Genomic DNA, 17,553 nt, shown 5'->3' with positions numbered 1-17,553 from the left:
GGCGAACAATATATTTTGCTGCCTGTTGAAGAGCGACAGAAGTTGTTTTGGCTGTGCCGGTATATGAAAAATTCATATCATACGGGAAATTAAAACAGGTATACCGCCCAGCCCTACATGACACTCAACCATAGTGTGCTATGGCTACATAGTTATCCATATATGGCAATAACGATAAGCTACCAGTTAGTCCCGTCTAACAAATAGGGTTGATAACAATTTAACAATTGCCTTTTTAGCTGCTAGCTTAGAGCTAGCTGCGTGTTGCTAAATGATCAATGCTGTGCTGCTCACCCAAACTATACTGCAACCACTTATTCACACAAGAATGATTCTTCTGTCAAATTAATAGTAAAGACTGCCGGTTTCAAGTAATTTGGTGGCAGACGTGTAATAAAGCAGCCTTTGAACGTGTATAACTTTGTGCAATTGTCCAGGTCTGCTCAAACCGTCATCAAGCAATTTTTAAACTACATTCATCACAGTCCAGCTTTCAGAACAGCACTTCATTCGAAGCGTACAGCAGCCTTTTGGTCGATGCACTAATTCCAATTTTTGTCACTTTCTCCCCTCCCTCTGTCCGTCTCTCCAGGAACCTTAAATAGGACCATGGAGTAGCAAGCTTCAAATTAGCAGTTAGCTGATTAGCTCCTCACTGCACAACACACCTCCCTCCATCCAGTCCCCTCCATCTGCGGGCCCCCCACCCAGCCATGGCGGACCCAGGGATGTTGAGCCTATTCGGGGACGATGCAGGGCTGTTCTCAGATGGATTGGATGGCTTAGGGGACTGCTTTCCTCAGCAGCCTGCCTCCGCCCAGTCCAACCCTTTAACCCAGCAGACTAATTCCTCTCTGAACCATGAGCACCAGGGAAACAGGGCCTACCACCAGGGGATGATCCACGGCGCTGGGCCCGGCCCCGGGCAGCCTAAATTGGGGCAAATGTACGACCATGGTCCCTACACAGGCTACGATCAACCTGGTGCCCCCGCAGGACGAATGATAGCCCAGAACGGCCCCAGCCAGGGGCCACCAAACGTGAACACACCCATGAATGGCATGGCTTCCCACTACCATAATACCCCAGCTAACTCCAGCAACCCCCACCATGGGTACCCGGGTGATGCTGGGGGAGGAGGTGGAGGAGGAGGAGGAAGTGGAGGAGGCGGTGGTGTTTGGGGGCAGCAGCAGACCAGATCAGCTTATCAGCAGCCTCCGACACAACCAGGGGGCGCCCCCAACCAGATGGGAGCCTACCAGATGTCTCAAGGCAACTATAGTGGGATGCAAGGCCCACCTACACCCAATGCAGCTCGCATGAACCAACACTACCCTTCGCAGAGCATGGTACCCCCTCCTGCTCAGGACCCATCTCACTACCTGGGGCACGCTGGAATGGGTGGGGCTCAGATGAGACACCCCCAGCCTCAGTCACAACCCCAGGGTTATCCCAACATGGGCCACACACCCCGATACCCACACTCCCCCTCCCGACAGCCTCCACACACTCACCAGCACCAACAGGGCATGGGAGGGTTTGGGGGTGCCCAGTACCCTGGCTATCAGGCCCAGTATGGAGCCATGGGACCTGGGATGGGCCAGGGTGCCATTGTCAATGCTAACACAAGCCAGGCCATGGGACCAGGGCAGCTCGGCCAGAGGTTTAACCAGGGATCAACCCCAGCAGCTGGGCCACAGGTGCAGCGATATCCCCCTGGACCACCGCACCAACCCCAGCCCCATCCAACCCATTCTGCCCCAATGCAGCAGCAGGCAGGGCAGCCCCAATCCCACCTTGCCCCCCCAGCTCAGGGAAATTACCCCTCCCCCTCATCCATGTCCCCAATGCGGGTTTTGGGAAGCCCAACACCTCCTCCCCAGCAGGGCAGACCCCCCAGCGCAGGGCTAGCCGGAGCCCCAGAGGTTGCAGGGTACACAGCCCTGCAGTCTCAACCCAATGCTATGGCCCAGAGAACTCCCCAAATCCCTCTGTCTGCTCCACAGCCCCAGCACCAGCAGCCCCTCAACATGACCCCCAGTGCAGGACAGATGTATCCCGGCATGGGGCCGCAGCGTGGTCCTCAAATGGGGCCAAACAGGCCTCAGCTCCAGCAAGGTAAGCACAGGACAGTTGATGCGGTCCCATGTTGCTTTGTCATTGGTCTCACGGTTGGTGCTTGATTGGCACCTACTCAATCCATTCACTTCCTCGATACACATCTAAAAACAGAGTGTAAGTACAACGCAGAGACGTTAGACTGACCTTGTCTTTACACTGTTTCTGCCACATGTTCATAGCAGTTGAAATACCAACAGACCCAAACATTGATTTAAGAACATAACTCCAATTGGAAGAAGAAAAAGCTTTGGCCATCTTGTATCACCTTCCTCATGAAATACACACATTCCCTCGACATGTCAGTGGTCAGATCACACAGTCAGGTGATGCAGCTTCTCTAGGGTTGTTGTAGTGGATCGTCCTCATGGGCAGAGATGGTCCACACTGTAGATGTTGTTCCAGCAACCCTCCACAATACAGTAGAACTAGGGTTACACACTTTAGTTGCTTCTGCGCGTAAATCCTACACTTGGACGAGGGAATTCTTGAAGTAATTCAGAAACTTGATTTGGCCTGTGAACCTGTAATGTTTATTTTACACATATGAGCCACTCCACTTTTTGCTTACCTTTACTGATTGACAATTGCATGAAACTTAAATTGAGCTTCTGTTTTTATTCTCGTTTCTTTTCTGAATTTACTTTTGATTATGCTTTTCAATGCTTGTAAAAAGCAGTACAAACTACTTTTGTACTTTGTTTTACTTCTTAATAGAAACTGATTTACTGCAGCCACCTAGTGTGTCTGTTACTTTAATATTCTACAAACGTGTATGATGGTGTTGGCGATGGAAACACCAACAAAGTGATGGTCTTGGTGATGGCCAGGAGGTAAAACACATTATTATTGTTCATGCATCCGCACAGTCGGGGCTGATGCCGTGTTCCTCTCCCCGTCTCTACTCCCAGGGCCTCTTGAAGCTCCAGTCAGCCAGGGTGGAGACCAGCGTATGCTCCAGACCCCGCTGCAGGCCCCCCGGAGTGGACAGCCCACTCCCATGGGTTTCCAGGGTCCGGCCGTCGGTCAGCATGGCGTCCCGGGCCCGATCCAGTGCTTGGCACCGCCCGCCCAGAGCGCTCCGACGCAGCACGCACACATGCCCCCCCAGCCGCACCACCTGCAGAGCACGCCCCCTCCCCCCAACCAGGCCTCCCACCCCTGGGCGCCTACCACCTCACCCCCTCTCACCCCACAGAAAGTGCCTCACGTACAGGTGAGTCTCCCGTCAAACAAACACTTTGGTGTGGTAGCAGCAGTGTGTGTATGAGAGAGATAGAGACCGTGCATTTGTTTTCATGTGTGGGTGGTTTTCATGTGAGTGTTTATTTTTCATGTGGGTGGGGGAACGTGTGTGTTTGGAGTGTAAGGGAAGTGTGCGTTCTGCGTGCATAAATGTGTGTACATGACATTTGAGAACACAGCGGTGCACTGGGCCCTGGTTCAGTGGAGTTGTGTGTGTTGTTTGCCTTTTGTGTCTTCTGCTGTGGGCCTTGTGTGTTGTTTCCGTGTGTGTGTGTTGGGAAATGGATTTTTGCAGCTGTTTGTTTCCTGTGAGCTGCATATCCTGAGATGTGTACAACATAAAAACACACATGCTCGCGCACACACACACACGGAGGCGCCACCAGCATAATCTTCCCTCCCCCTTGCTCCCACATTTCCCCCTTCTCTATAGAGGAAACCTCCCTTCCTGTCTCTCCCTCCTCCCCGTCTTCTCTCTCTCTCGCTCTCTGTGTGTGTGTGTTTGTCTTACCCATTTCAGGGTTGTCATCGCTAAGTTAATGTTGTGTAGCCGGATGTGCAGAGAGACAGGCAGTTTGTAAAAGAGGAGGAAAGAAGAAGCTGGTGGGTGATTAAGAGATTGGGGGAGGGGGGGAAAACATGCTAAGAGGAAAGTAAGTGGGAAAACGAGCAAAGACTCCAGGATCTCTCTAGCAGAGGAGATTGGGGGGCAGGTGGGGGGGGGGGGGGGGGGCTGCCGTGGAGAGATTAGCCGTTCTCAATGCCAACCTCTGTTTGTGTTTTGTGCGGCGAGCCATCGTCGCCGCCTGCATCAAGTGCCCTCCAGCGTCCATTAGCTTGTTTTGTTGCTCAAAGCCCTCTTTCTCCGCTGACCCATTCACACACAATAGCGGCCCTGTGCCCCGCCCCCTCACCCTACTATCCCCTCCACCCCGACTCCACCTCCCAGCCGCGCACCGCTGCGTTTTGTGGTTGACATTTCAGCCGTCGCTCTCAATCTATCCAGCACGCCTGACCTAGATGCCAGGTTGACTGGTGTGCCTGGGCGAGCTGCATGTGCCGACCCGACTCTAGCTACAGGTCAGGCAGCCCCGTCATCACACACACGCGCGCGCACACACACACACACACACACACACACACACACACACACACACACACACCCCGACAGTGTGGCTTGGGATGGTGTGGTCTGGAATGGGATGGCGAATGTGCCCGGGGAAATAGGATAGCCTTGCTAGAGTGTGTGTGTGTGTGTGTGTGTGTGTGTGTGTGTGTGGCACAGGAAGGGAGTTCTCTCTGTGCCACATGATGCATTTGTTAGAAAGAGCCACACACACCAAGCTGGTCAGTCATTCATAATGACTGTATGTCTGGTACTCTAAGCTCCATCTGTTCACTAAGCATGGTTATTACATGCACACACACGTGCCTTCGTCAGCAGCTCAAGGTCACAGCTCTGGCAGAGTGCTGCGCTGTGACCTTTATTCTACATCTCACACACACACACGCACACACACAGTGTTGCGTGCAGCACTTTAGTTGACATAACATGCATGTCTCACCCCTCCCCCGCTCTCGGTTGCTGTCAGCGAGCTGCCATACCATCCAGCTCGCCGCGGCTTCGAGGAAACGCTCCTCTGGCGTTTAGTTGACTCTGGTTGTGTGCGTGGATTCCAACAAACGGAAAATGTCAGCGGTTGACGGAATACTCTGTTTCTTTCAAACGTTTCACCAGAAATTCATGTTAGTCGCGTACAGTATTGAGGACATATTTTACAAGAAAGACCCTTAAAAGTATGAGTGCCTCTGTTGGCCCGTTTCTTCCTCTCAAGTCTGTATGGAGTGGTCTCACCGACGTCACGATCTCCTTAGTTACGAGGTCGGTCGGCCATGTTGGAGTACATACAGAACCTACATGGCGGCGCGTAAGCAAGGAAGTGCGGCGAAAATACAATACTTTGAATCACTGGATAGTGCATCAAAGGTTCGCTACCTGGCCAAATTGAAGGTTATTGGTAACTTGGATGCCTATACGATGAGTGCAGATGGTTTCAGTGCCGATCCTACTTATCTTCCATCGGTAAACTACGCCAACATCTACACGTATCTCGTGAACACCCCGAGTCCTTACACAAAAGACGAGCTGGAGTGCTACAAAGGGCTCGACGCTTATAATCAGTTTGTCAGTGGATGGGTCCGAGACGTCAAAGCAACGGTCGTCGACAATTCTCATCTCGTCATTGGAAGGGTTAATATATACAGATCTGGTCAGATATTTAGCAATATTCAATGTTTACTCAGTGCAAACAGACACGTGTGTTTGTTTACATTGTACATGCACGTCATTGTGTGCGTGTGTGTAGGAATTCACTTTCAACTAACTCCTAACTTCATCCCCCCCCCACACACATATATATATATATACACACATATATATATGATCTGACGTTAAACTCATATCAAGCAATGCTGAGGCTGCATCTATGTGTTTCGCCTGTTGTACACGCTCGACACGTCTCTGGTACCGACTGCTGTCACGGGCCGATGAAGCTTCGGTAACCTTCTCATGTAAAAGTTTAATTTATATTTCCTTTATTAAATACTGTTCACAAACGAATTTGTAAATAAAATCACTGACCACTTATAAAGTGATCCGCACATACTCTAGTGTACGCCAAATTCCATTCCTTTATATCTCGAGAGATGCGTGACAGCCATTTCTCGCGACGTCGCTTGGATAGCTCCTTCGTGTCATTTCCTTGATGTGTAATGACCGCTGGCAAACGAAAGAATGATTTCTTGTCTATCAGCTCTGCTGCCACAACCAAAGACAGCACAAAAGTTCACCACCGATAGGTTATGCGACTCAGCCGTGCATGCCAGTGGCTTTGTGTGTACTCCAACATGGCCGACAGCTAAACTGTGACGTCACACGAGACCACTCCATACCTCGGTCCATCATGACAGACTCATAGAAATGTTGTTGAGATGGGCATGTCATCAGACCAGTGAGAACAATGGATACCTAATGGCAAATCAAGTGAAATTCAGCGATGGAAAGCCACAGCAGAGCAGTGTGGCTTCATCTCTTGTCCTGAAAGATGACGTACTTAATCATCCTTTGAGGGGCAGATAGTACGAGCACCTCACCAAGCTACTTCTCTGTAAGCTGATTCATCTTGGTTTTGGTGGTTGAGTGATTTTTATTGGAAACCCACCTCACCATATTTGAAGAGCTGAGACATGCTGCTGCTGCTGCTGCAGCAGCAGAGAGGAGGTGCTTCCTTCCTCCTGTGCGTACTGTGAATGATTCTTGGCTGTTTAATCATTGAGATATGAAACATTAGCTCTTTATACAAGAGATATCTGAGCCATCAAAATGTGCATTAGCTATCTGCACAAGCCAGAGTTCACGTACTTTAAATAAATAAATCTCCTATCAATTTCACCTTCTCCTATACTTTAAAGTGTCAAAGTAAAACTTACTATTAAATGTCTAATTATACAAGTATGTGTCCCATAGTTACATGTATAATTTTATATATGTATAACTGTAGGGCACATGGTTAAGATAGAACAGTAGCTAAATAAAAGCAATAAATTAAATGGAGAATTGGATGTATAGTTCCTGGAACTTCAAATCTCCATGCGGTTCCATGCCTTCAAATCTACGTATTTGATAACATTTTGTATTAATAACTAACGCTGCAGCAATCCGTTAAAAAAAACATCTTTTAGACATTCATGTAATGGTCTTAATAACAACGCCCCCGAATTTGGGGGCTCTCGGGGGGAGGGGGGCTCATAAGTAGCGTTCAGATATTGCTCATTTTGACAGCCAGGACTGTACATGTGTATATTTAATTTACCGGGCATATGGGCAACGTATGGGCAACACGATCATAGAAGTCACTTTTTACACACTCCAAACACAACTATATACTACTCGTATAAGCATCTAGAAAATGTGTGGTAAAAGGACGAAATCCTGGCCAGAAATCTGCGTTATGTGTGCTTTAAATCCATATTTGCGCCACTTAGCTCGCAGCTAGCGGGCTAATCCGTCCATCGATTAGCATTAGCATGCGACACAGAAATCATAACTACCTTCGTTTTTTCTCTCCGTTGAACCAGTATAAAGCTGTGAGTGGACAAGGGTACCATGGCGCTGGTCTTCAGCCGAAAGAAATCCTTGGTTTTTTGTGAAATATTAGTCCAAAAACATCGAAAATTATCCATTTTAGCGGTACCGTCATGGACACAAAGTGCTTCCTGTTTACTTCCGAGCTGTTTCCTGTGGAATGGGGGGTCAACCCACCTCGGACCAGGGGTCAGACTTTCGGCCAATAGAATTTTACGCTCGGGATATGCGGTACTTCTTGCAACGTTACTCGCTGAAACTTCTGTCAATCAACACCCGCTTCTATGCCCGGCTTCCTGAGACTGACGTGTCGAATGCGGGCTCAATGACTGAGATCGACCAATCATGGGAGGAGCTGAAGCCCCATAGACACACATGAACTGAGAAAATCCGATGGATGACAGCCAGAAACATGCTCTGACAGGAGCCTTGCTGTCAAAATGATTCCTAACGGCTGTATTTGGATGTATTGAATAATATGAGTGATAAAAAAAAGTGAAATATATAGTTATATAGTATATAAAAGTACAATGTAAGAGCTGCAACAGCTGGTTCGAAAATGATGACCTCTCTGTACTAAAGCCTCTTATTCTTCACTTTATCCCAGCCAACCTTTTTCAACAACTACTGATCGGTTGTGCTATGATTTGGGAGAGTTTTCAGGGAGCTGCTGCATTATTTCAAAAACACAATATCAATAAAAGTGCTTTTTTTTCAGGCGAACCTGAATATTTTCAATTTGAGCTGTGTAATGTCTTCATTTACTATATTAACCAGCAACATATACACAATATTACCCACTGAACAATCTCCCCAGTGTTGTGATCTGATTATTAAAATAGACCTTGTGATCAAAAATTATTAAAATAGACCTTGTAGTTACAGAATTGTGGTCTCCTTAGTATGGGTATGCTATTTACGAGCAGAGGCCTACAAATAGGGCTGGTGTTTAAGAGGTCACACCTTTAGCTAATCTGTTCCATTATAACTATTTAGGTGTTAAAGTAACTTGATAGACAGTGACCAAATAGCCCAACATTTGTCATCAGATTCAAACGTTGTTAAATACCGCTTGGTTCAAGGAAGTAATGTGTAGCTAGACTGTTTTGAACCTTGGCAGAAAATGTAGTGTCATCCACTTCCAAAATTATTTGTTTTTTAAATTAGGGATTTTTAAAAAATCTGCTTGAAAGTGGTGTTTGTTCAGCATCCATCAACCAATGACTGACCAAAGCTGGCGCTCAAATGTGCAGCCAAGCATCACAAAGAACAGTAGTGATATGGCAAAATGTAATCGCTGTCCAAAAATGATTTCATGCAGGAGAGGAAGTCCGTCTAACGTTACAAAGCATTCGCTGACAGCATGATGACGAGTGTACTTTCAACGGGCTCGATTGAGAATAATATATGTTGGACCTATTTTTACCAAGTAAATCAGAAATATCACCAGCCAATGCTGCAAATAAAGGTGCTGTCACAATAAATTGTCCCAAAGATGATTTGAGTTATTGTTATTTTAACACCATTTTATGCCACTGATATAATGATAATAATGCAAGTGCACCAGTTCAAAGAGCGAAATAAAATAAGATGACACAACCACAACAATAAATGAAATGGACTCTCTGTCAACAAAAATGTGCAATGTCTGCACGATGTGCAAGTCTTCTAATGGTCAGGAAAACCCTGCTGTTTGTGAAATTCTTTTGTAAATAAACATGCATGTAAACACAAGCAATATGGAGGTCGGCAAAAATATTTGAGGTCATGTCCATATACTTGTCCGTATGGACAAATAGATGCATAGAAAATGATCCAGCTCAAGTCCACATATCGTACTATATTCCGATAACTTAAAAATGATCGCGCTCCCGTCTATTTATTGTGCGATAAGTCGGTCACGTAAAATGATGGCGCTCATGTCAATATATCGTATGATAAGTGGACAATGTAAAATGATAACGATCATGTCCATATCCTACTATAAGTCAATATAGTAATTAATGTGACAGGCCTTGTGTTTTTCATATAGAGGCAGAAGATGGAGTTCAATCTGTATCAGATCAGGAGGGTGGTTGATTGGGTGGAGGGAGGGAGGGAGGGAGGGATAGATAGATAGATAGATGGATGGATGGGTAAGGGAAGAAGCTGAACGACGGGGACCGTATTTTCTTTCACTCCATCCTTTGGGAGTCTTATGTGTTTCTGCCTGGTAGATTTAACCCTTTATCTCACTTCACTTCCAGCTGTCCCGCCCTCTTCCACTCAAACTTCCTCCTCTCACACAGGGGGGGGGTGTTGAGAGGGGTCCTCAAACATCCCCCTCTGTCCACCGAGAGATGAAACCCAACCCTGTTAGTCTCTTCCGAGGCTGTGATATCGGCCTCGAGGCAACTCATTCATCGAGGTCTTTCATGGATCCTTTTATTAAATTCACTTATTGGTGATATTGTGTTGAAGGTGCATTGTAATGGTGTTTCAGTAGAGCGCAGTGGTTTTTCCATTCCTTGTGGAGAACTGGATTAAAACCAGCAGAACTGAGCACACATCAAGCTGAATTCTCCCAGCAGAACACCAAACCTGACGCAGGACTCCAGTGTGTGTGATTGTTTGTGTATATGCACTGTGTGTGCCTCCGTTGTCATTCGTGTGATTGATTATCTGGGAAGCCTGGCAGGAGGACAGATTTATCTCTTGGCACTGCATCCCCGCCCCCCCACATCTCTCTCTGCGCTTGTCCCTCCATCTCTCTCTCTCCCCCTAGTTATCTCCCCCCCCCCCTATTTACGTGTCTAAATGTCTCAGTTTACGTGTGTCAGCAGGTGTTTGTGTGCAGAGGTGTGTGTGTGTGACGCGTGACCTTGCAGTGGTGTGAAATGTGTGTATACATTAGCATTCTCCTGATGGAAGTGGACTTTCAGTGATGGCACCCCAACTCTTTCCTCCTCCACGTGAACACAACCGAGGTTTGTGTGTGCGTGTTTGTACACTGGGGAGCTGCTGCCGTGGCATTTTGCTATAAACTTGCTGATGCTCACACACACCTCTCTTTGACACACAGCTACACACGCACATGCGCACACTCTCAAAGGCACACTGGTATGACACACACACATACCCCCTTGCTGCGCCTTTTTGAAGTATGGAGATAATTTATTCGTGTCATGATGCCTGATTTCCCATCTGCTACTGGGACCCTGAGCAGCTGGAGAGAGAGAGCGAAAGAGGGAGGGAGGGCTGGAAGAGTGGGTGAGGGAGGAGAGGCAGCTGGAGAGGCTCTCAACAGCTGGTAACCAGTTGCCTGTCACAGGGAGCCTACTTGGGAGGACGGGGAGAGGATTTAGTCTGCAGGAGGAAAACGAGGCGTCAGCCGGTTTATTTACTAAGGTTAGCCCGCTAGAGGAGGGGGAGGACACTGTGGCAACAGGGAGTTGAGGAGAGGGCGGAGGTGGTAGCCATGTGGACGGCTAGATGGATGGATCCCCGTCTACCCCCTCTGCTCTGTAGTCGGCCATTACTGACAATCTCAGCCCACGCAGAAAATATAGCCCTCTTGACTTTGACAGGCTGGCACGGCAAAACGATGGAACAGAAGGTTGCAAACGTTCTCGGACTGATCCATAGTGAAACCATGTATTGATTCGTCAATCAACAGAAAATGAACAGGAAGGCTTCATTACGGAGTCATGTTTTAAATAAGATTCTCCAATTTGAATACTTGGCTTTCCATGGCAGTGAACTGAATATCTGTGCACTCTAGTTTGTGGACAAAACAAGACGTTTCTGGCCTCGTCTAGATAACAAATAATCGCACGGTTAATTAATAACAAACTGATCGTTAGTTCTAGCCCTTTAGATGACTTTCTTTTTTTTTTAAACAAAAGTAGGCCTGAAAATAATGATTATCTACACTGTCAATCGTTTAATGAAAATGCCCAAAGATATTCACTTCATAATTCTATAAGAAGCATAAAAATCTGGAAGTTGAGTAGTTTTTCTGTCAAGTGACGAATGATTTCGAGAACTATTAGCATATTTTCATGCTCTTCATGCGTCTTGGCCAACACTGACCACATCTGTACATGCAAAGCCAAGTGACCACTGCTGTTTATTTGTGGGGAAGAAGGCAAAGTGGCTTATTTAAATGATTTATTACTGTATATAAAGTTATGAACCATAGTTTAAAGTTGTTGAAAAAACTTAAATTAACGGCTGACTTTCTCCTCCACTTCCCAGCATTCCCCCACCGACCCGTCAGGCGACGCCTCAATGATGATTCCTGACAGGCCGACGGTCGGCGCCGGCGCCCCCGGCCAGCCTATCAGCACAGAGCAGCCCAGCAACCAGGAGACCAAGCCAAAAAGGAAAAGGAAAAAGAAAGCAAAGGTGGCGGCCGGAGAGGAGGGAGGAGGGAAGAAGGCGGCGAGAGAGGGAGCAGCAGCAGTAGCCAGAGGAGGAGAGGAAGACGTGAAGTCTGGATTTCCCAAAACAGGAAGTGATGCGGGTGAACGGGTGACTGGCACAGGAACTGTAGAGGGAAGTTCACCGCCTGTGGAGGAGAAGAAGAAGCGGAAAAAGAAACCAAAGGAGAAGGTGGAGGGCAAGGTGCCCAAGACCTCGAAGACGCCCAAAACCCCCAAAAGCCCCAAAGAGCCCAAGGAGCCCAAGGAGAAGAAAACCAAGAGCTCCACGCCTAAGACCAAGACCCCCAAGAAAACCAGGTAGGAGCAGCTTTCCACTAGTCCTTGTGTATGTGGTTGTTTCTAAAGTAGCAGTGTAGAGCTACACGTGTGTTCACGACCAGGTAGGAGGAGTCCAACTTCATCAGCTGGTCTCAACAGAGAGGGTGTAAAGTCCTGAAGATGCAACGTTAACTACTCGGTAGAAGCATGATGTTTTCCACTGATAGTGATTCAATAGAGAGGCAGCAGCCCAGGTAGTAACTGTTGGATACCAGCAGATGGAAAACTGAGGAAATAAAACGACTGTCAATTCAACCGTGTTGGTATGTTCAGAATAGGTCTTACTAGGGCTGCACGATATATTGGAAAGAACTGTATATCTGCGTTGTGAAAAAAATAATTTTCATCATGGATTTTCATGGAAGTTTTAAAGTTAAATGCATCAATCCGGTGTACCTCGACAGCAAGAAGCTAGCTCTATAGTATTTTGTGCTCTTGTGATCAAACTCATGGGTTGTATAGATTTGAACGGTGATGACCGAAAGAAACCTATCGGTCGGTGCAGGGAGCCCCGGGCCTCCCCACGGGGAACCGGTGAAGGGTGCTGTAAAGCTCACAGCCAGAGGCACGGGCCGACCCAGAGCGGCAGCGGCACAGCGTCTCAGAGGAGAGGGCCCTCTCACACAGGCAGGCGAGGAGGAGAAGTGTGTGAATATATACGGTTCATTATGAAACGTGGGCGTGTCTACCTAGACTGCATGTAATTAATGGGCAATACTGGATCAATCGTGGGAAAGGAGAACTGAAAGATGAAAAAAAAGTGGCACCACGATGTGTTTTGAGTCGATTTGCTGACGTATGTCCTGCCATGTGACTCTTGCACATGCGCACTTCGCAATGCCCTTTATCGTGCAGCCCTAGATCCACACTCACTAGATCCACACTCACTAGATCCATCACTCATGTGGCCAACCAGGGGGAACTGAAGCGGTCACGACCTCTGAGCTGTGAACCCGTGTGTGTGTGTGTGTGTCTGTGTGTGTGTGTGTGTGTGTGATCACAGGGCTTAGTGAAGCATGGAGCATGCGCCGCTTGACTGACAGATCGGAGGATCAATCACATTTTCTTCTATAGATGCGGATCAACAGGGTCAGAACTGCTGTCTGTTTTGGAGGTCGGGTGGAAAGTAGTATTATTCACCTTCTTTACTCGTCACTTTGTCAGTTATCCCCCTGGCAATGCCACGTTTATTTGAAAGAACAGACTATATTGTCATTATGCTTAATAAATCAACTCAAACATGAAATTTGCAGCTTTTTTTCCAGAGGGAATTGGCTGCTTTTTCCATTCGGTACCATAGTAGCAATGTTACTCCTCCTGTGCGTCCTGTACTGTGACGCCTACCGTTTCTGTAGGTGGCGCTCTTACTTTGTCTCTATGAAGTGAGTAAACAGAAAATGCTAAAAGTATGATTTCCTCTTTTAGAAGTTAAAAAGTCTCACTTTAAAGGTTGCTTTTTAAAATACACATTTTTTTGCAAACAAATCCTATGAAAAGTACAAAAAAAAAACAACTCAAGACTTCCCCAACCTGTCTGATGGAAATCTTTAAAAACAGGGTCTCAAATACAGAGAGCAAAATCCACGTGTTGATTAAGGCCACGAGATGTGGCTGAAAGGACAAGGAAAGGCCTGTAAGTCGACCCTATGTGAAGATCATCTTAAACCTGTAGTTTTTATGAAACTAAACACAAATGGGAGGAAATGGTGAGTTTGTTGGGGACTATTTTCAGTGGCAGATTAATTCACATTTGATGCTCAGTGAGTATCATCATTGCCAGCTCCATATAACAGTTTTAGCTGACTCTGCTTAGTACCAAAGCATGTAACCACGCCAGATCCGTAGAATCTAAGCTTCCCACTCAGGATATCGATGAGCTGGATGAATTTGTCTGTCTTCTCAGCGTTTGTCCATCGGCTTTGGTTCGCTTCGTTTGCACGAAGCTCTCTGCTCCTATTATGCCCTTCTTATACTCTTCCTCTCTGGCTTCATCACTTCTCTTTCTCTACTTTCTTTTTTTGGGGGGGGGAGATAACACTTCTGACATGAGCACTGTTTTATTTAAATTGTTTTGCTTCATCCCTCTCAATCCGTCAGATGAGAGAGAGCGATGCGGAGTGGCAAAGACGGTTTGTGTACCAAAGAGTCAGATGTGGTTTCATTGAGGAGGTGGAAACTTGATCGGACTGAGGAATGTGTCAGGCAGCCCCCATATCTCTCTGTCTCTCTCTTTCTCACTGTCTCTCTCTGTTTCTCTCTGTCTGTCTCGGTCTCTCTCCCTCCCTCCCTCCCTGGTCCCCTTTTATTCAGAGGAAGAGGGAGGGCCAAAGCAGCAGGCAGGGGTCAGCGCTGGGGGAGGTGTGTGTGTGTGTGTGTGTGTGTGTGCATCGCCTACTGGAAAACAGTCGGAGGCGGGGAATTGGGGGGCTGGAGAGAGAGAGAGTGAGAGAGAGAGAGAGAGAGTGTGTGTGAAGCAGTGAGGAGGCAGGCATTGGGGGAGGGGTTGTTGGTGATCTTTGTGGCAGAAAATGGCGGCTAATGATAATGACGGCCACGCTGCTGACCACTCCACAGGCACAACTGTGGGGGGGGGGGGGGCAGAGGAAATGTGGGGGTGGGCGAGTGCATTCTCAGCCCTGTGTGTGTGTGTTGGTAAACTAGCTCTTATCTGTTGTTCGGTTTTTCCTCCATCTTGAGTGGCAGCCCGGAGCTCCCAGGTTAATTTAGCATAATAATGGCTGCTGGCCATTCACTGCTACTCTAAAATGGTGGACGGCTGCAATCACCCAACTATCTTCCCTTGTATCCCCCCCCCCTCCCCCCCTCCCCCCCTCCAGTCCCACCTCTTCCTGCTGAAGAGGAGCCTTTCATCTTTTTCCCTCCACCGCCCTCATCCATCACATCTCCATCTTCACTCCTCTTTTCTGTCTCTCTCTCTCTGGATTAAGCCATGGGTTCAGGGCTGAGGCGTTTGTCTTTTGCACATTCAATTTCCGGAATTTTTTTTTTATGAAGTTCAGCATAGCTCTCGTTGAGTTCAGGATCCTCACTTGGTTCATTCCTTCATAGGAAAGTCAATCAGTATACATGGAGGTGGAGGTCTTCTTTCGACTTTTTTCTGACTTGTTAGAATACATTTTAAAAGCTGTGAAAATGAACTTTAATAAAACTCTAGTAAATAAAATGTCTCTAGTACATATGTGTGTTCCATTGCATTTTTAGTGGATTTGTGATTTCCACTAGTGGGTGCAGAAAGAGTTTTTCATGCAGCCCATAGCATGCTGCAGAGTGCTTTCTTTCTGCTTTGTGTATTTGCATCTATGTGTGAGCACTACAGAGCAGGCTGAAGCCGTCACTCGTTTAGTGGGACCACTAACCGGGCTGTTAAACATTTGAGCACAGGCTGCTTTCAGGTTTCACTTCCTTTATTTACAAGTTTGTGGCATTGTCACTTCCAAGTCTTGTCATATTAACCAGGCAGACTTAACCTGTTTTTATCTAACGAAATACCCTACTTGAATCCATCTTTCTTTTTAGCATTTCAGAACTGTGTTGTCCATGCAGTGAGAAACAGTTTACCGTTTGTTAACAGGGCGGTCTAGCAGCAATCTGACAGAACCGTAACTTACATTTTTATCACCACAATAGCACAATCTTTTTTTATTGGCTACAAAAATGCGTTGAGCATAGAGAAAGCAGGAGAAAATGAGAGAGACTGCGTAGATTAATTGAACGTCAACTAGTTATCCTGGACACGTTTGGACCGCTATCGTGGACCTGAGCCTAAATGTCCTCGTGATTTCTGGACATGGATGATGCTCACCATATTGTTGAGGACCTTCTATGCTGTTTTACTGTCATAAAATCAAAGCAAACCAAGCTTTGCCATCACTTATCTAATGTGCATTTGGGATAAATATTTTTGAAATTTTGCCACCATGGATCCACCGTGTCTTTTGGCCCGCAGTTTTTAACATATTTTGATAAATCTGTGCTCACAGAAGTCATGCTGCATAACTCACCGATTTAGATGAATTGTGAAGATATGCAGAGTGTGTTTATAGGATTTCTTCCACACTTGCGATGGACACTAAAGCTACCACAGTAAAGACTGGTTGTCTTGCCCAAGTTGTGTTCAAAGGGTTAAAGTAGTGCCTCATAGTCAACAACAACAACAGTAGTTTGTGCAGGACGACTGGATGTTAATGAAGAGACGATAAATGAAAACCTCGGATGCATTCAGCACTATTAGCTTCAGCTGTCCAGGAGAGTGTGTGTGTGTGTGTGTGTGTGTGTGTGTGCGCGCTACAGAGAGAATCGTGTGCTTTACTAGTCCAGTCAGCTCACTCCTCTCCTTTGACCTTGCTCTCTCTCTCTCATCCCTCTTTTCCTTTGCTCCCTCGCTCTCTCGCTCCCTCTCTGTCTACCTCTCTCAGAGGAAGTACATCTATAAATAACCCAGCTCTCAGCTGCCACACCCTTCTGTATGTTTGTGTGTGTGTGTGCGCGCAGGGTGATTTATTTGCAGTACAAACAAGTCAGACATGCATGCAGGCACCTTGCGTGTCTGTAGACGCATGTGCAAATACAGCACTTTTAACGTGTGTGGGGGTGTGTGTGTGTGTGTGTGAGAGTGTGTGTGAGAGGTTTTTGTTACCATGGGGCGAGTGTGACTCATCATGGCAGCAGGTGTCCCTTACACTCCACCCTCCCCCCTTTGTTTTTCTTCATTTGTCTTCCTCTTCTTCTCCTCTCACTCCCTATATTTTACTCCACTGCTCTGCTTCCTGTCTTTTCCTTTATCTCACCCCCTCGACCTGAAAGGAGCATCACAAACTGACACACACAGTGCACCACAGCTGGCCGCCATGTGTGAGTGCCAGGCTCTCAGCCCACGAGTATACAGCAGAGTGAATGGGGGGGGGGGGTAGTACACCTGGACAGGACTAGCCGTATACGGAGACGTAAAGAAGATCCAATTCTTTCGTCCGACATTCTGAGTTACCAGCCTTTACCACACAATTTCATCAAATAAGAACCTACATTTTTCTTAACTTGCAATAACCAGATTTCTTTTGACCACTTGTTGGCAGTGGATGCAAGTCCATTTATTTTTTTACCCATTCAGCTGTTACAGAGCAACATCATTATTTTGTCATGTTTGTGTCCAGCTGATTTAAGTCCAATATACACTCTTACAGCTCTGGTTTTGGTCTCAGCCAACTCCTGAGGAGAAATGTCCGGTTCTGCTAAAGGCACCGTGATATTCACCAGGTAGTCGCCACCTGCTTAGCACCAAATGGC

At 46.9% G+C, this 17,553-nt stretch overlaps 1 protein-coding gene across 1 annotated transcript in view; it reads left to right on the top strand.

The window, feature by feature from the left end:
* Positions 1 to 713: 713 nt before the first annotated feature.
* Positions 714 to 17,553, top strand: part of chd7 (chromodomain helicase DNA binding protein 7) — a gene marked incomplete at its 5' end in the record, with an annotated part of 50,522 nt that continues 33,682 nt past the window's right edge. The window contains 3 exons of the mRNA XM_079285324.1: positions 714 to 2,118; positions 3,030 to 3,334; positions 11,744 to 12,228. Of these exons, the coding sequence (XP_079141450.1) occupies positions 714 to 2,118; positions 3,030 to 3,334; positions 11,744 to 12,228 (2,195 nt within the window). The remainder of the gene's footprint in view (positions 2,119 to 3,029; positions 3,335 to 11,743; positions 12,229 to 17,553) is intronic.

This window comes from Melanostigma gelatinosum, assembly GCF_949748355.1.
Source record: "Melanostigma gelatinosum genome assembly, chromosome: 15".
In the NCBI taxonomy this organism is placed as follows: Eukaryota; Metazoa; Chordata; class Actinopteri; order Perciformes; family Zoarcidae; genus Melanostigma; species Melanostigma gelatinosum.
Note: the sequence above shows the minus strand (reverse complement) of the source record. Positions and strands in the feature narration are given on the sequence as shown.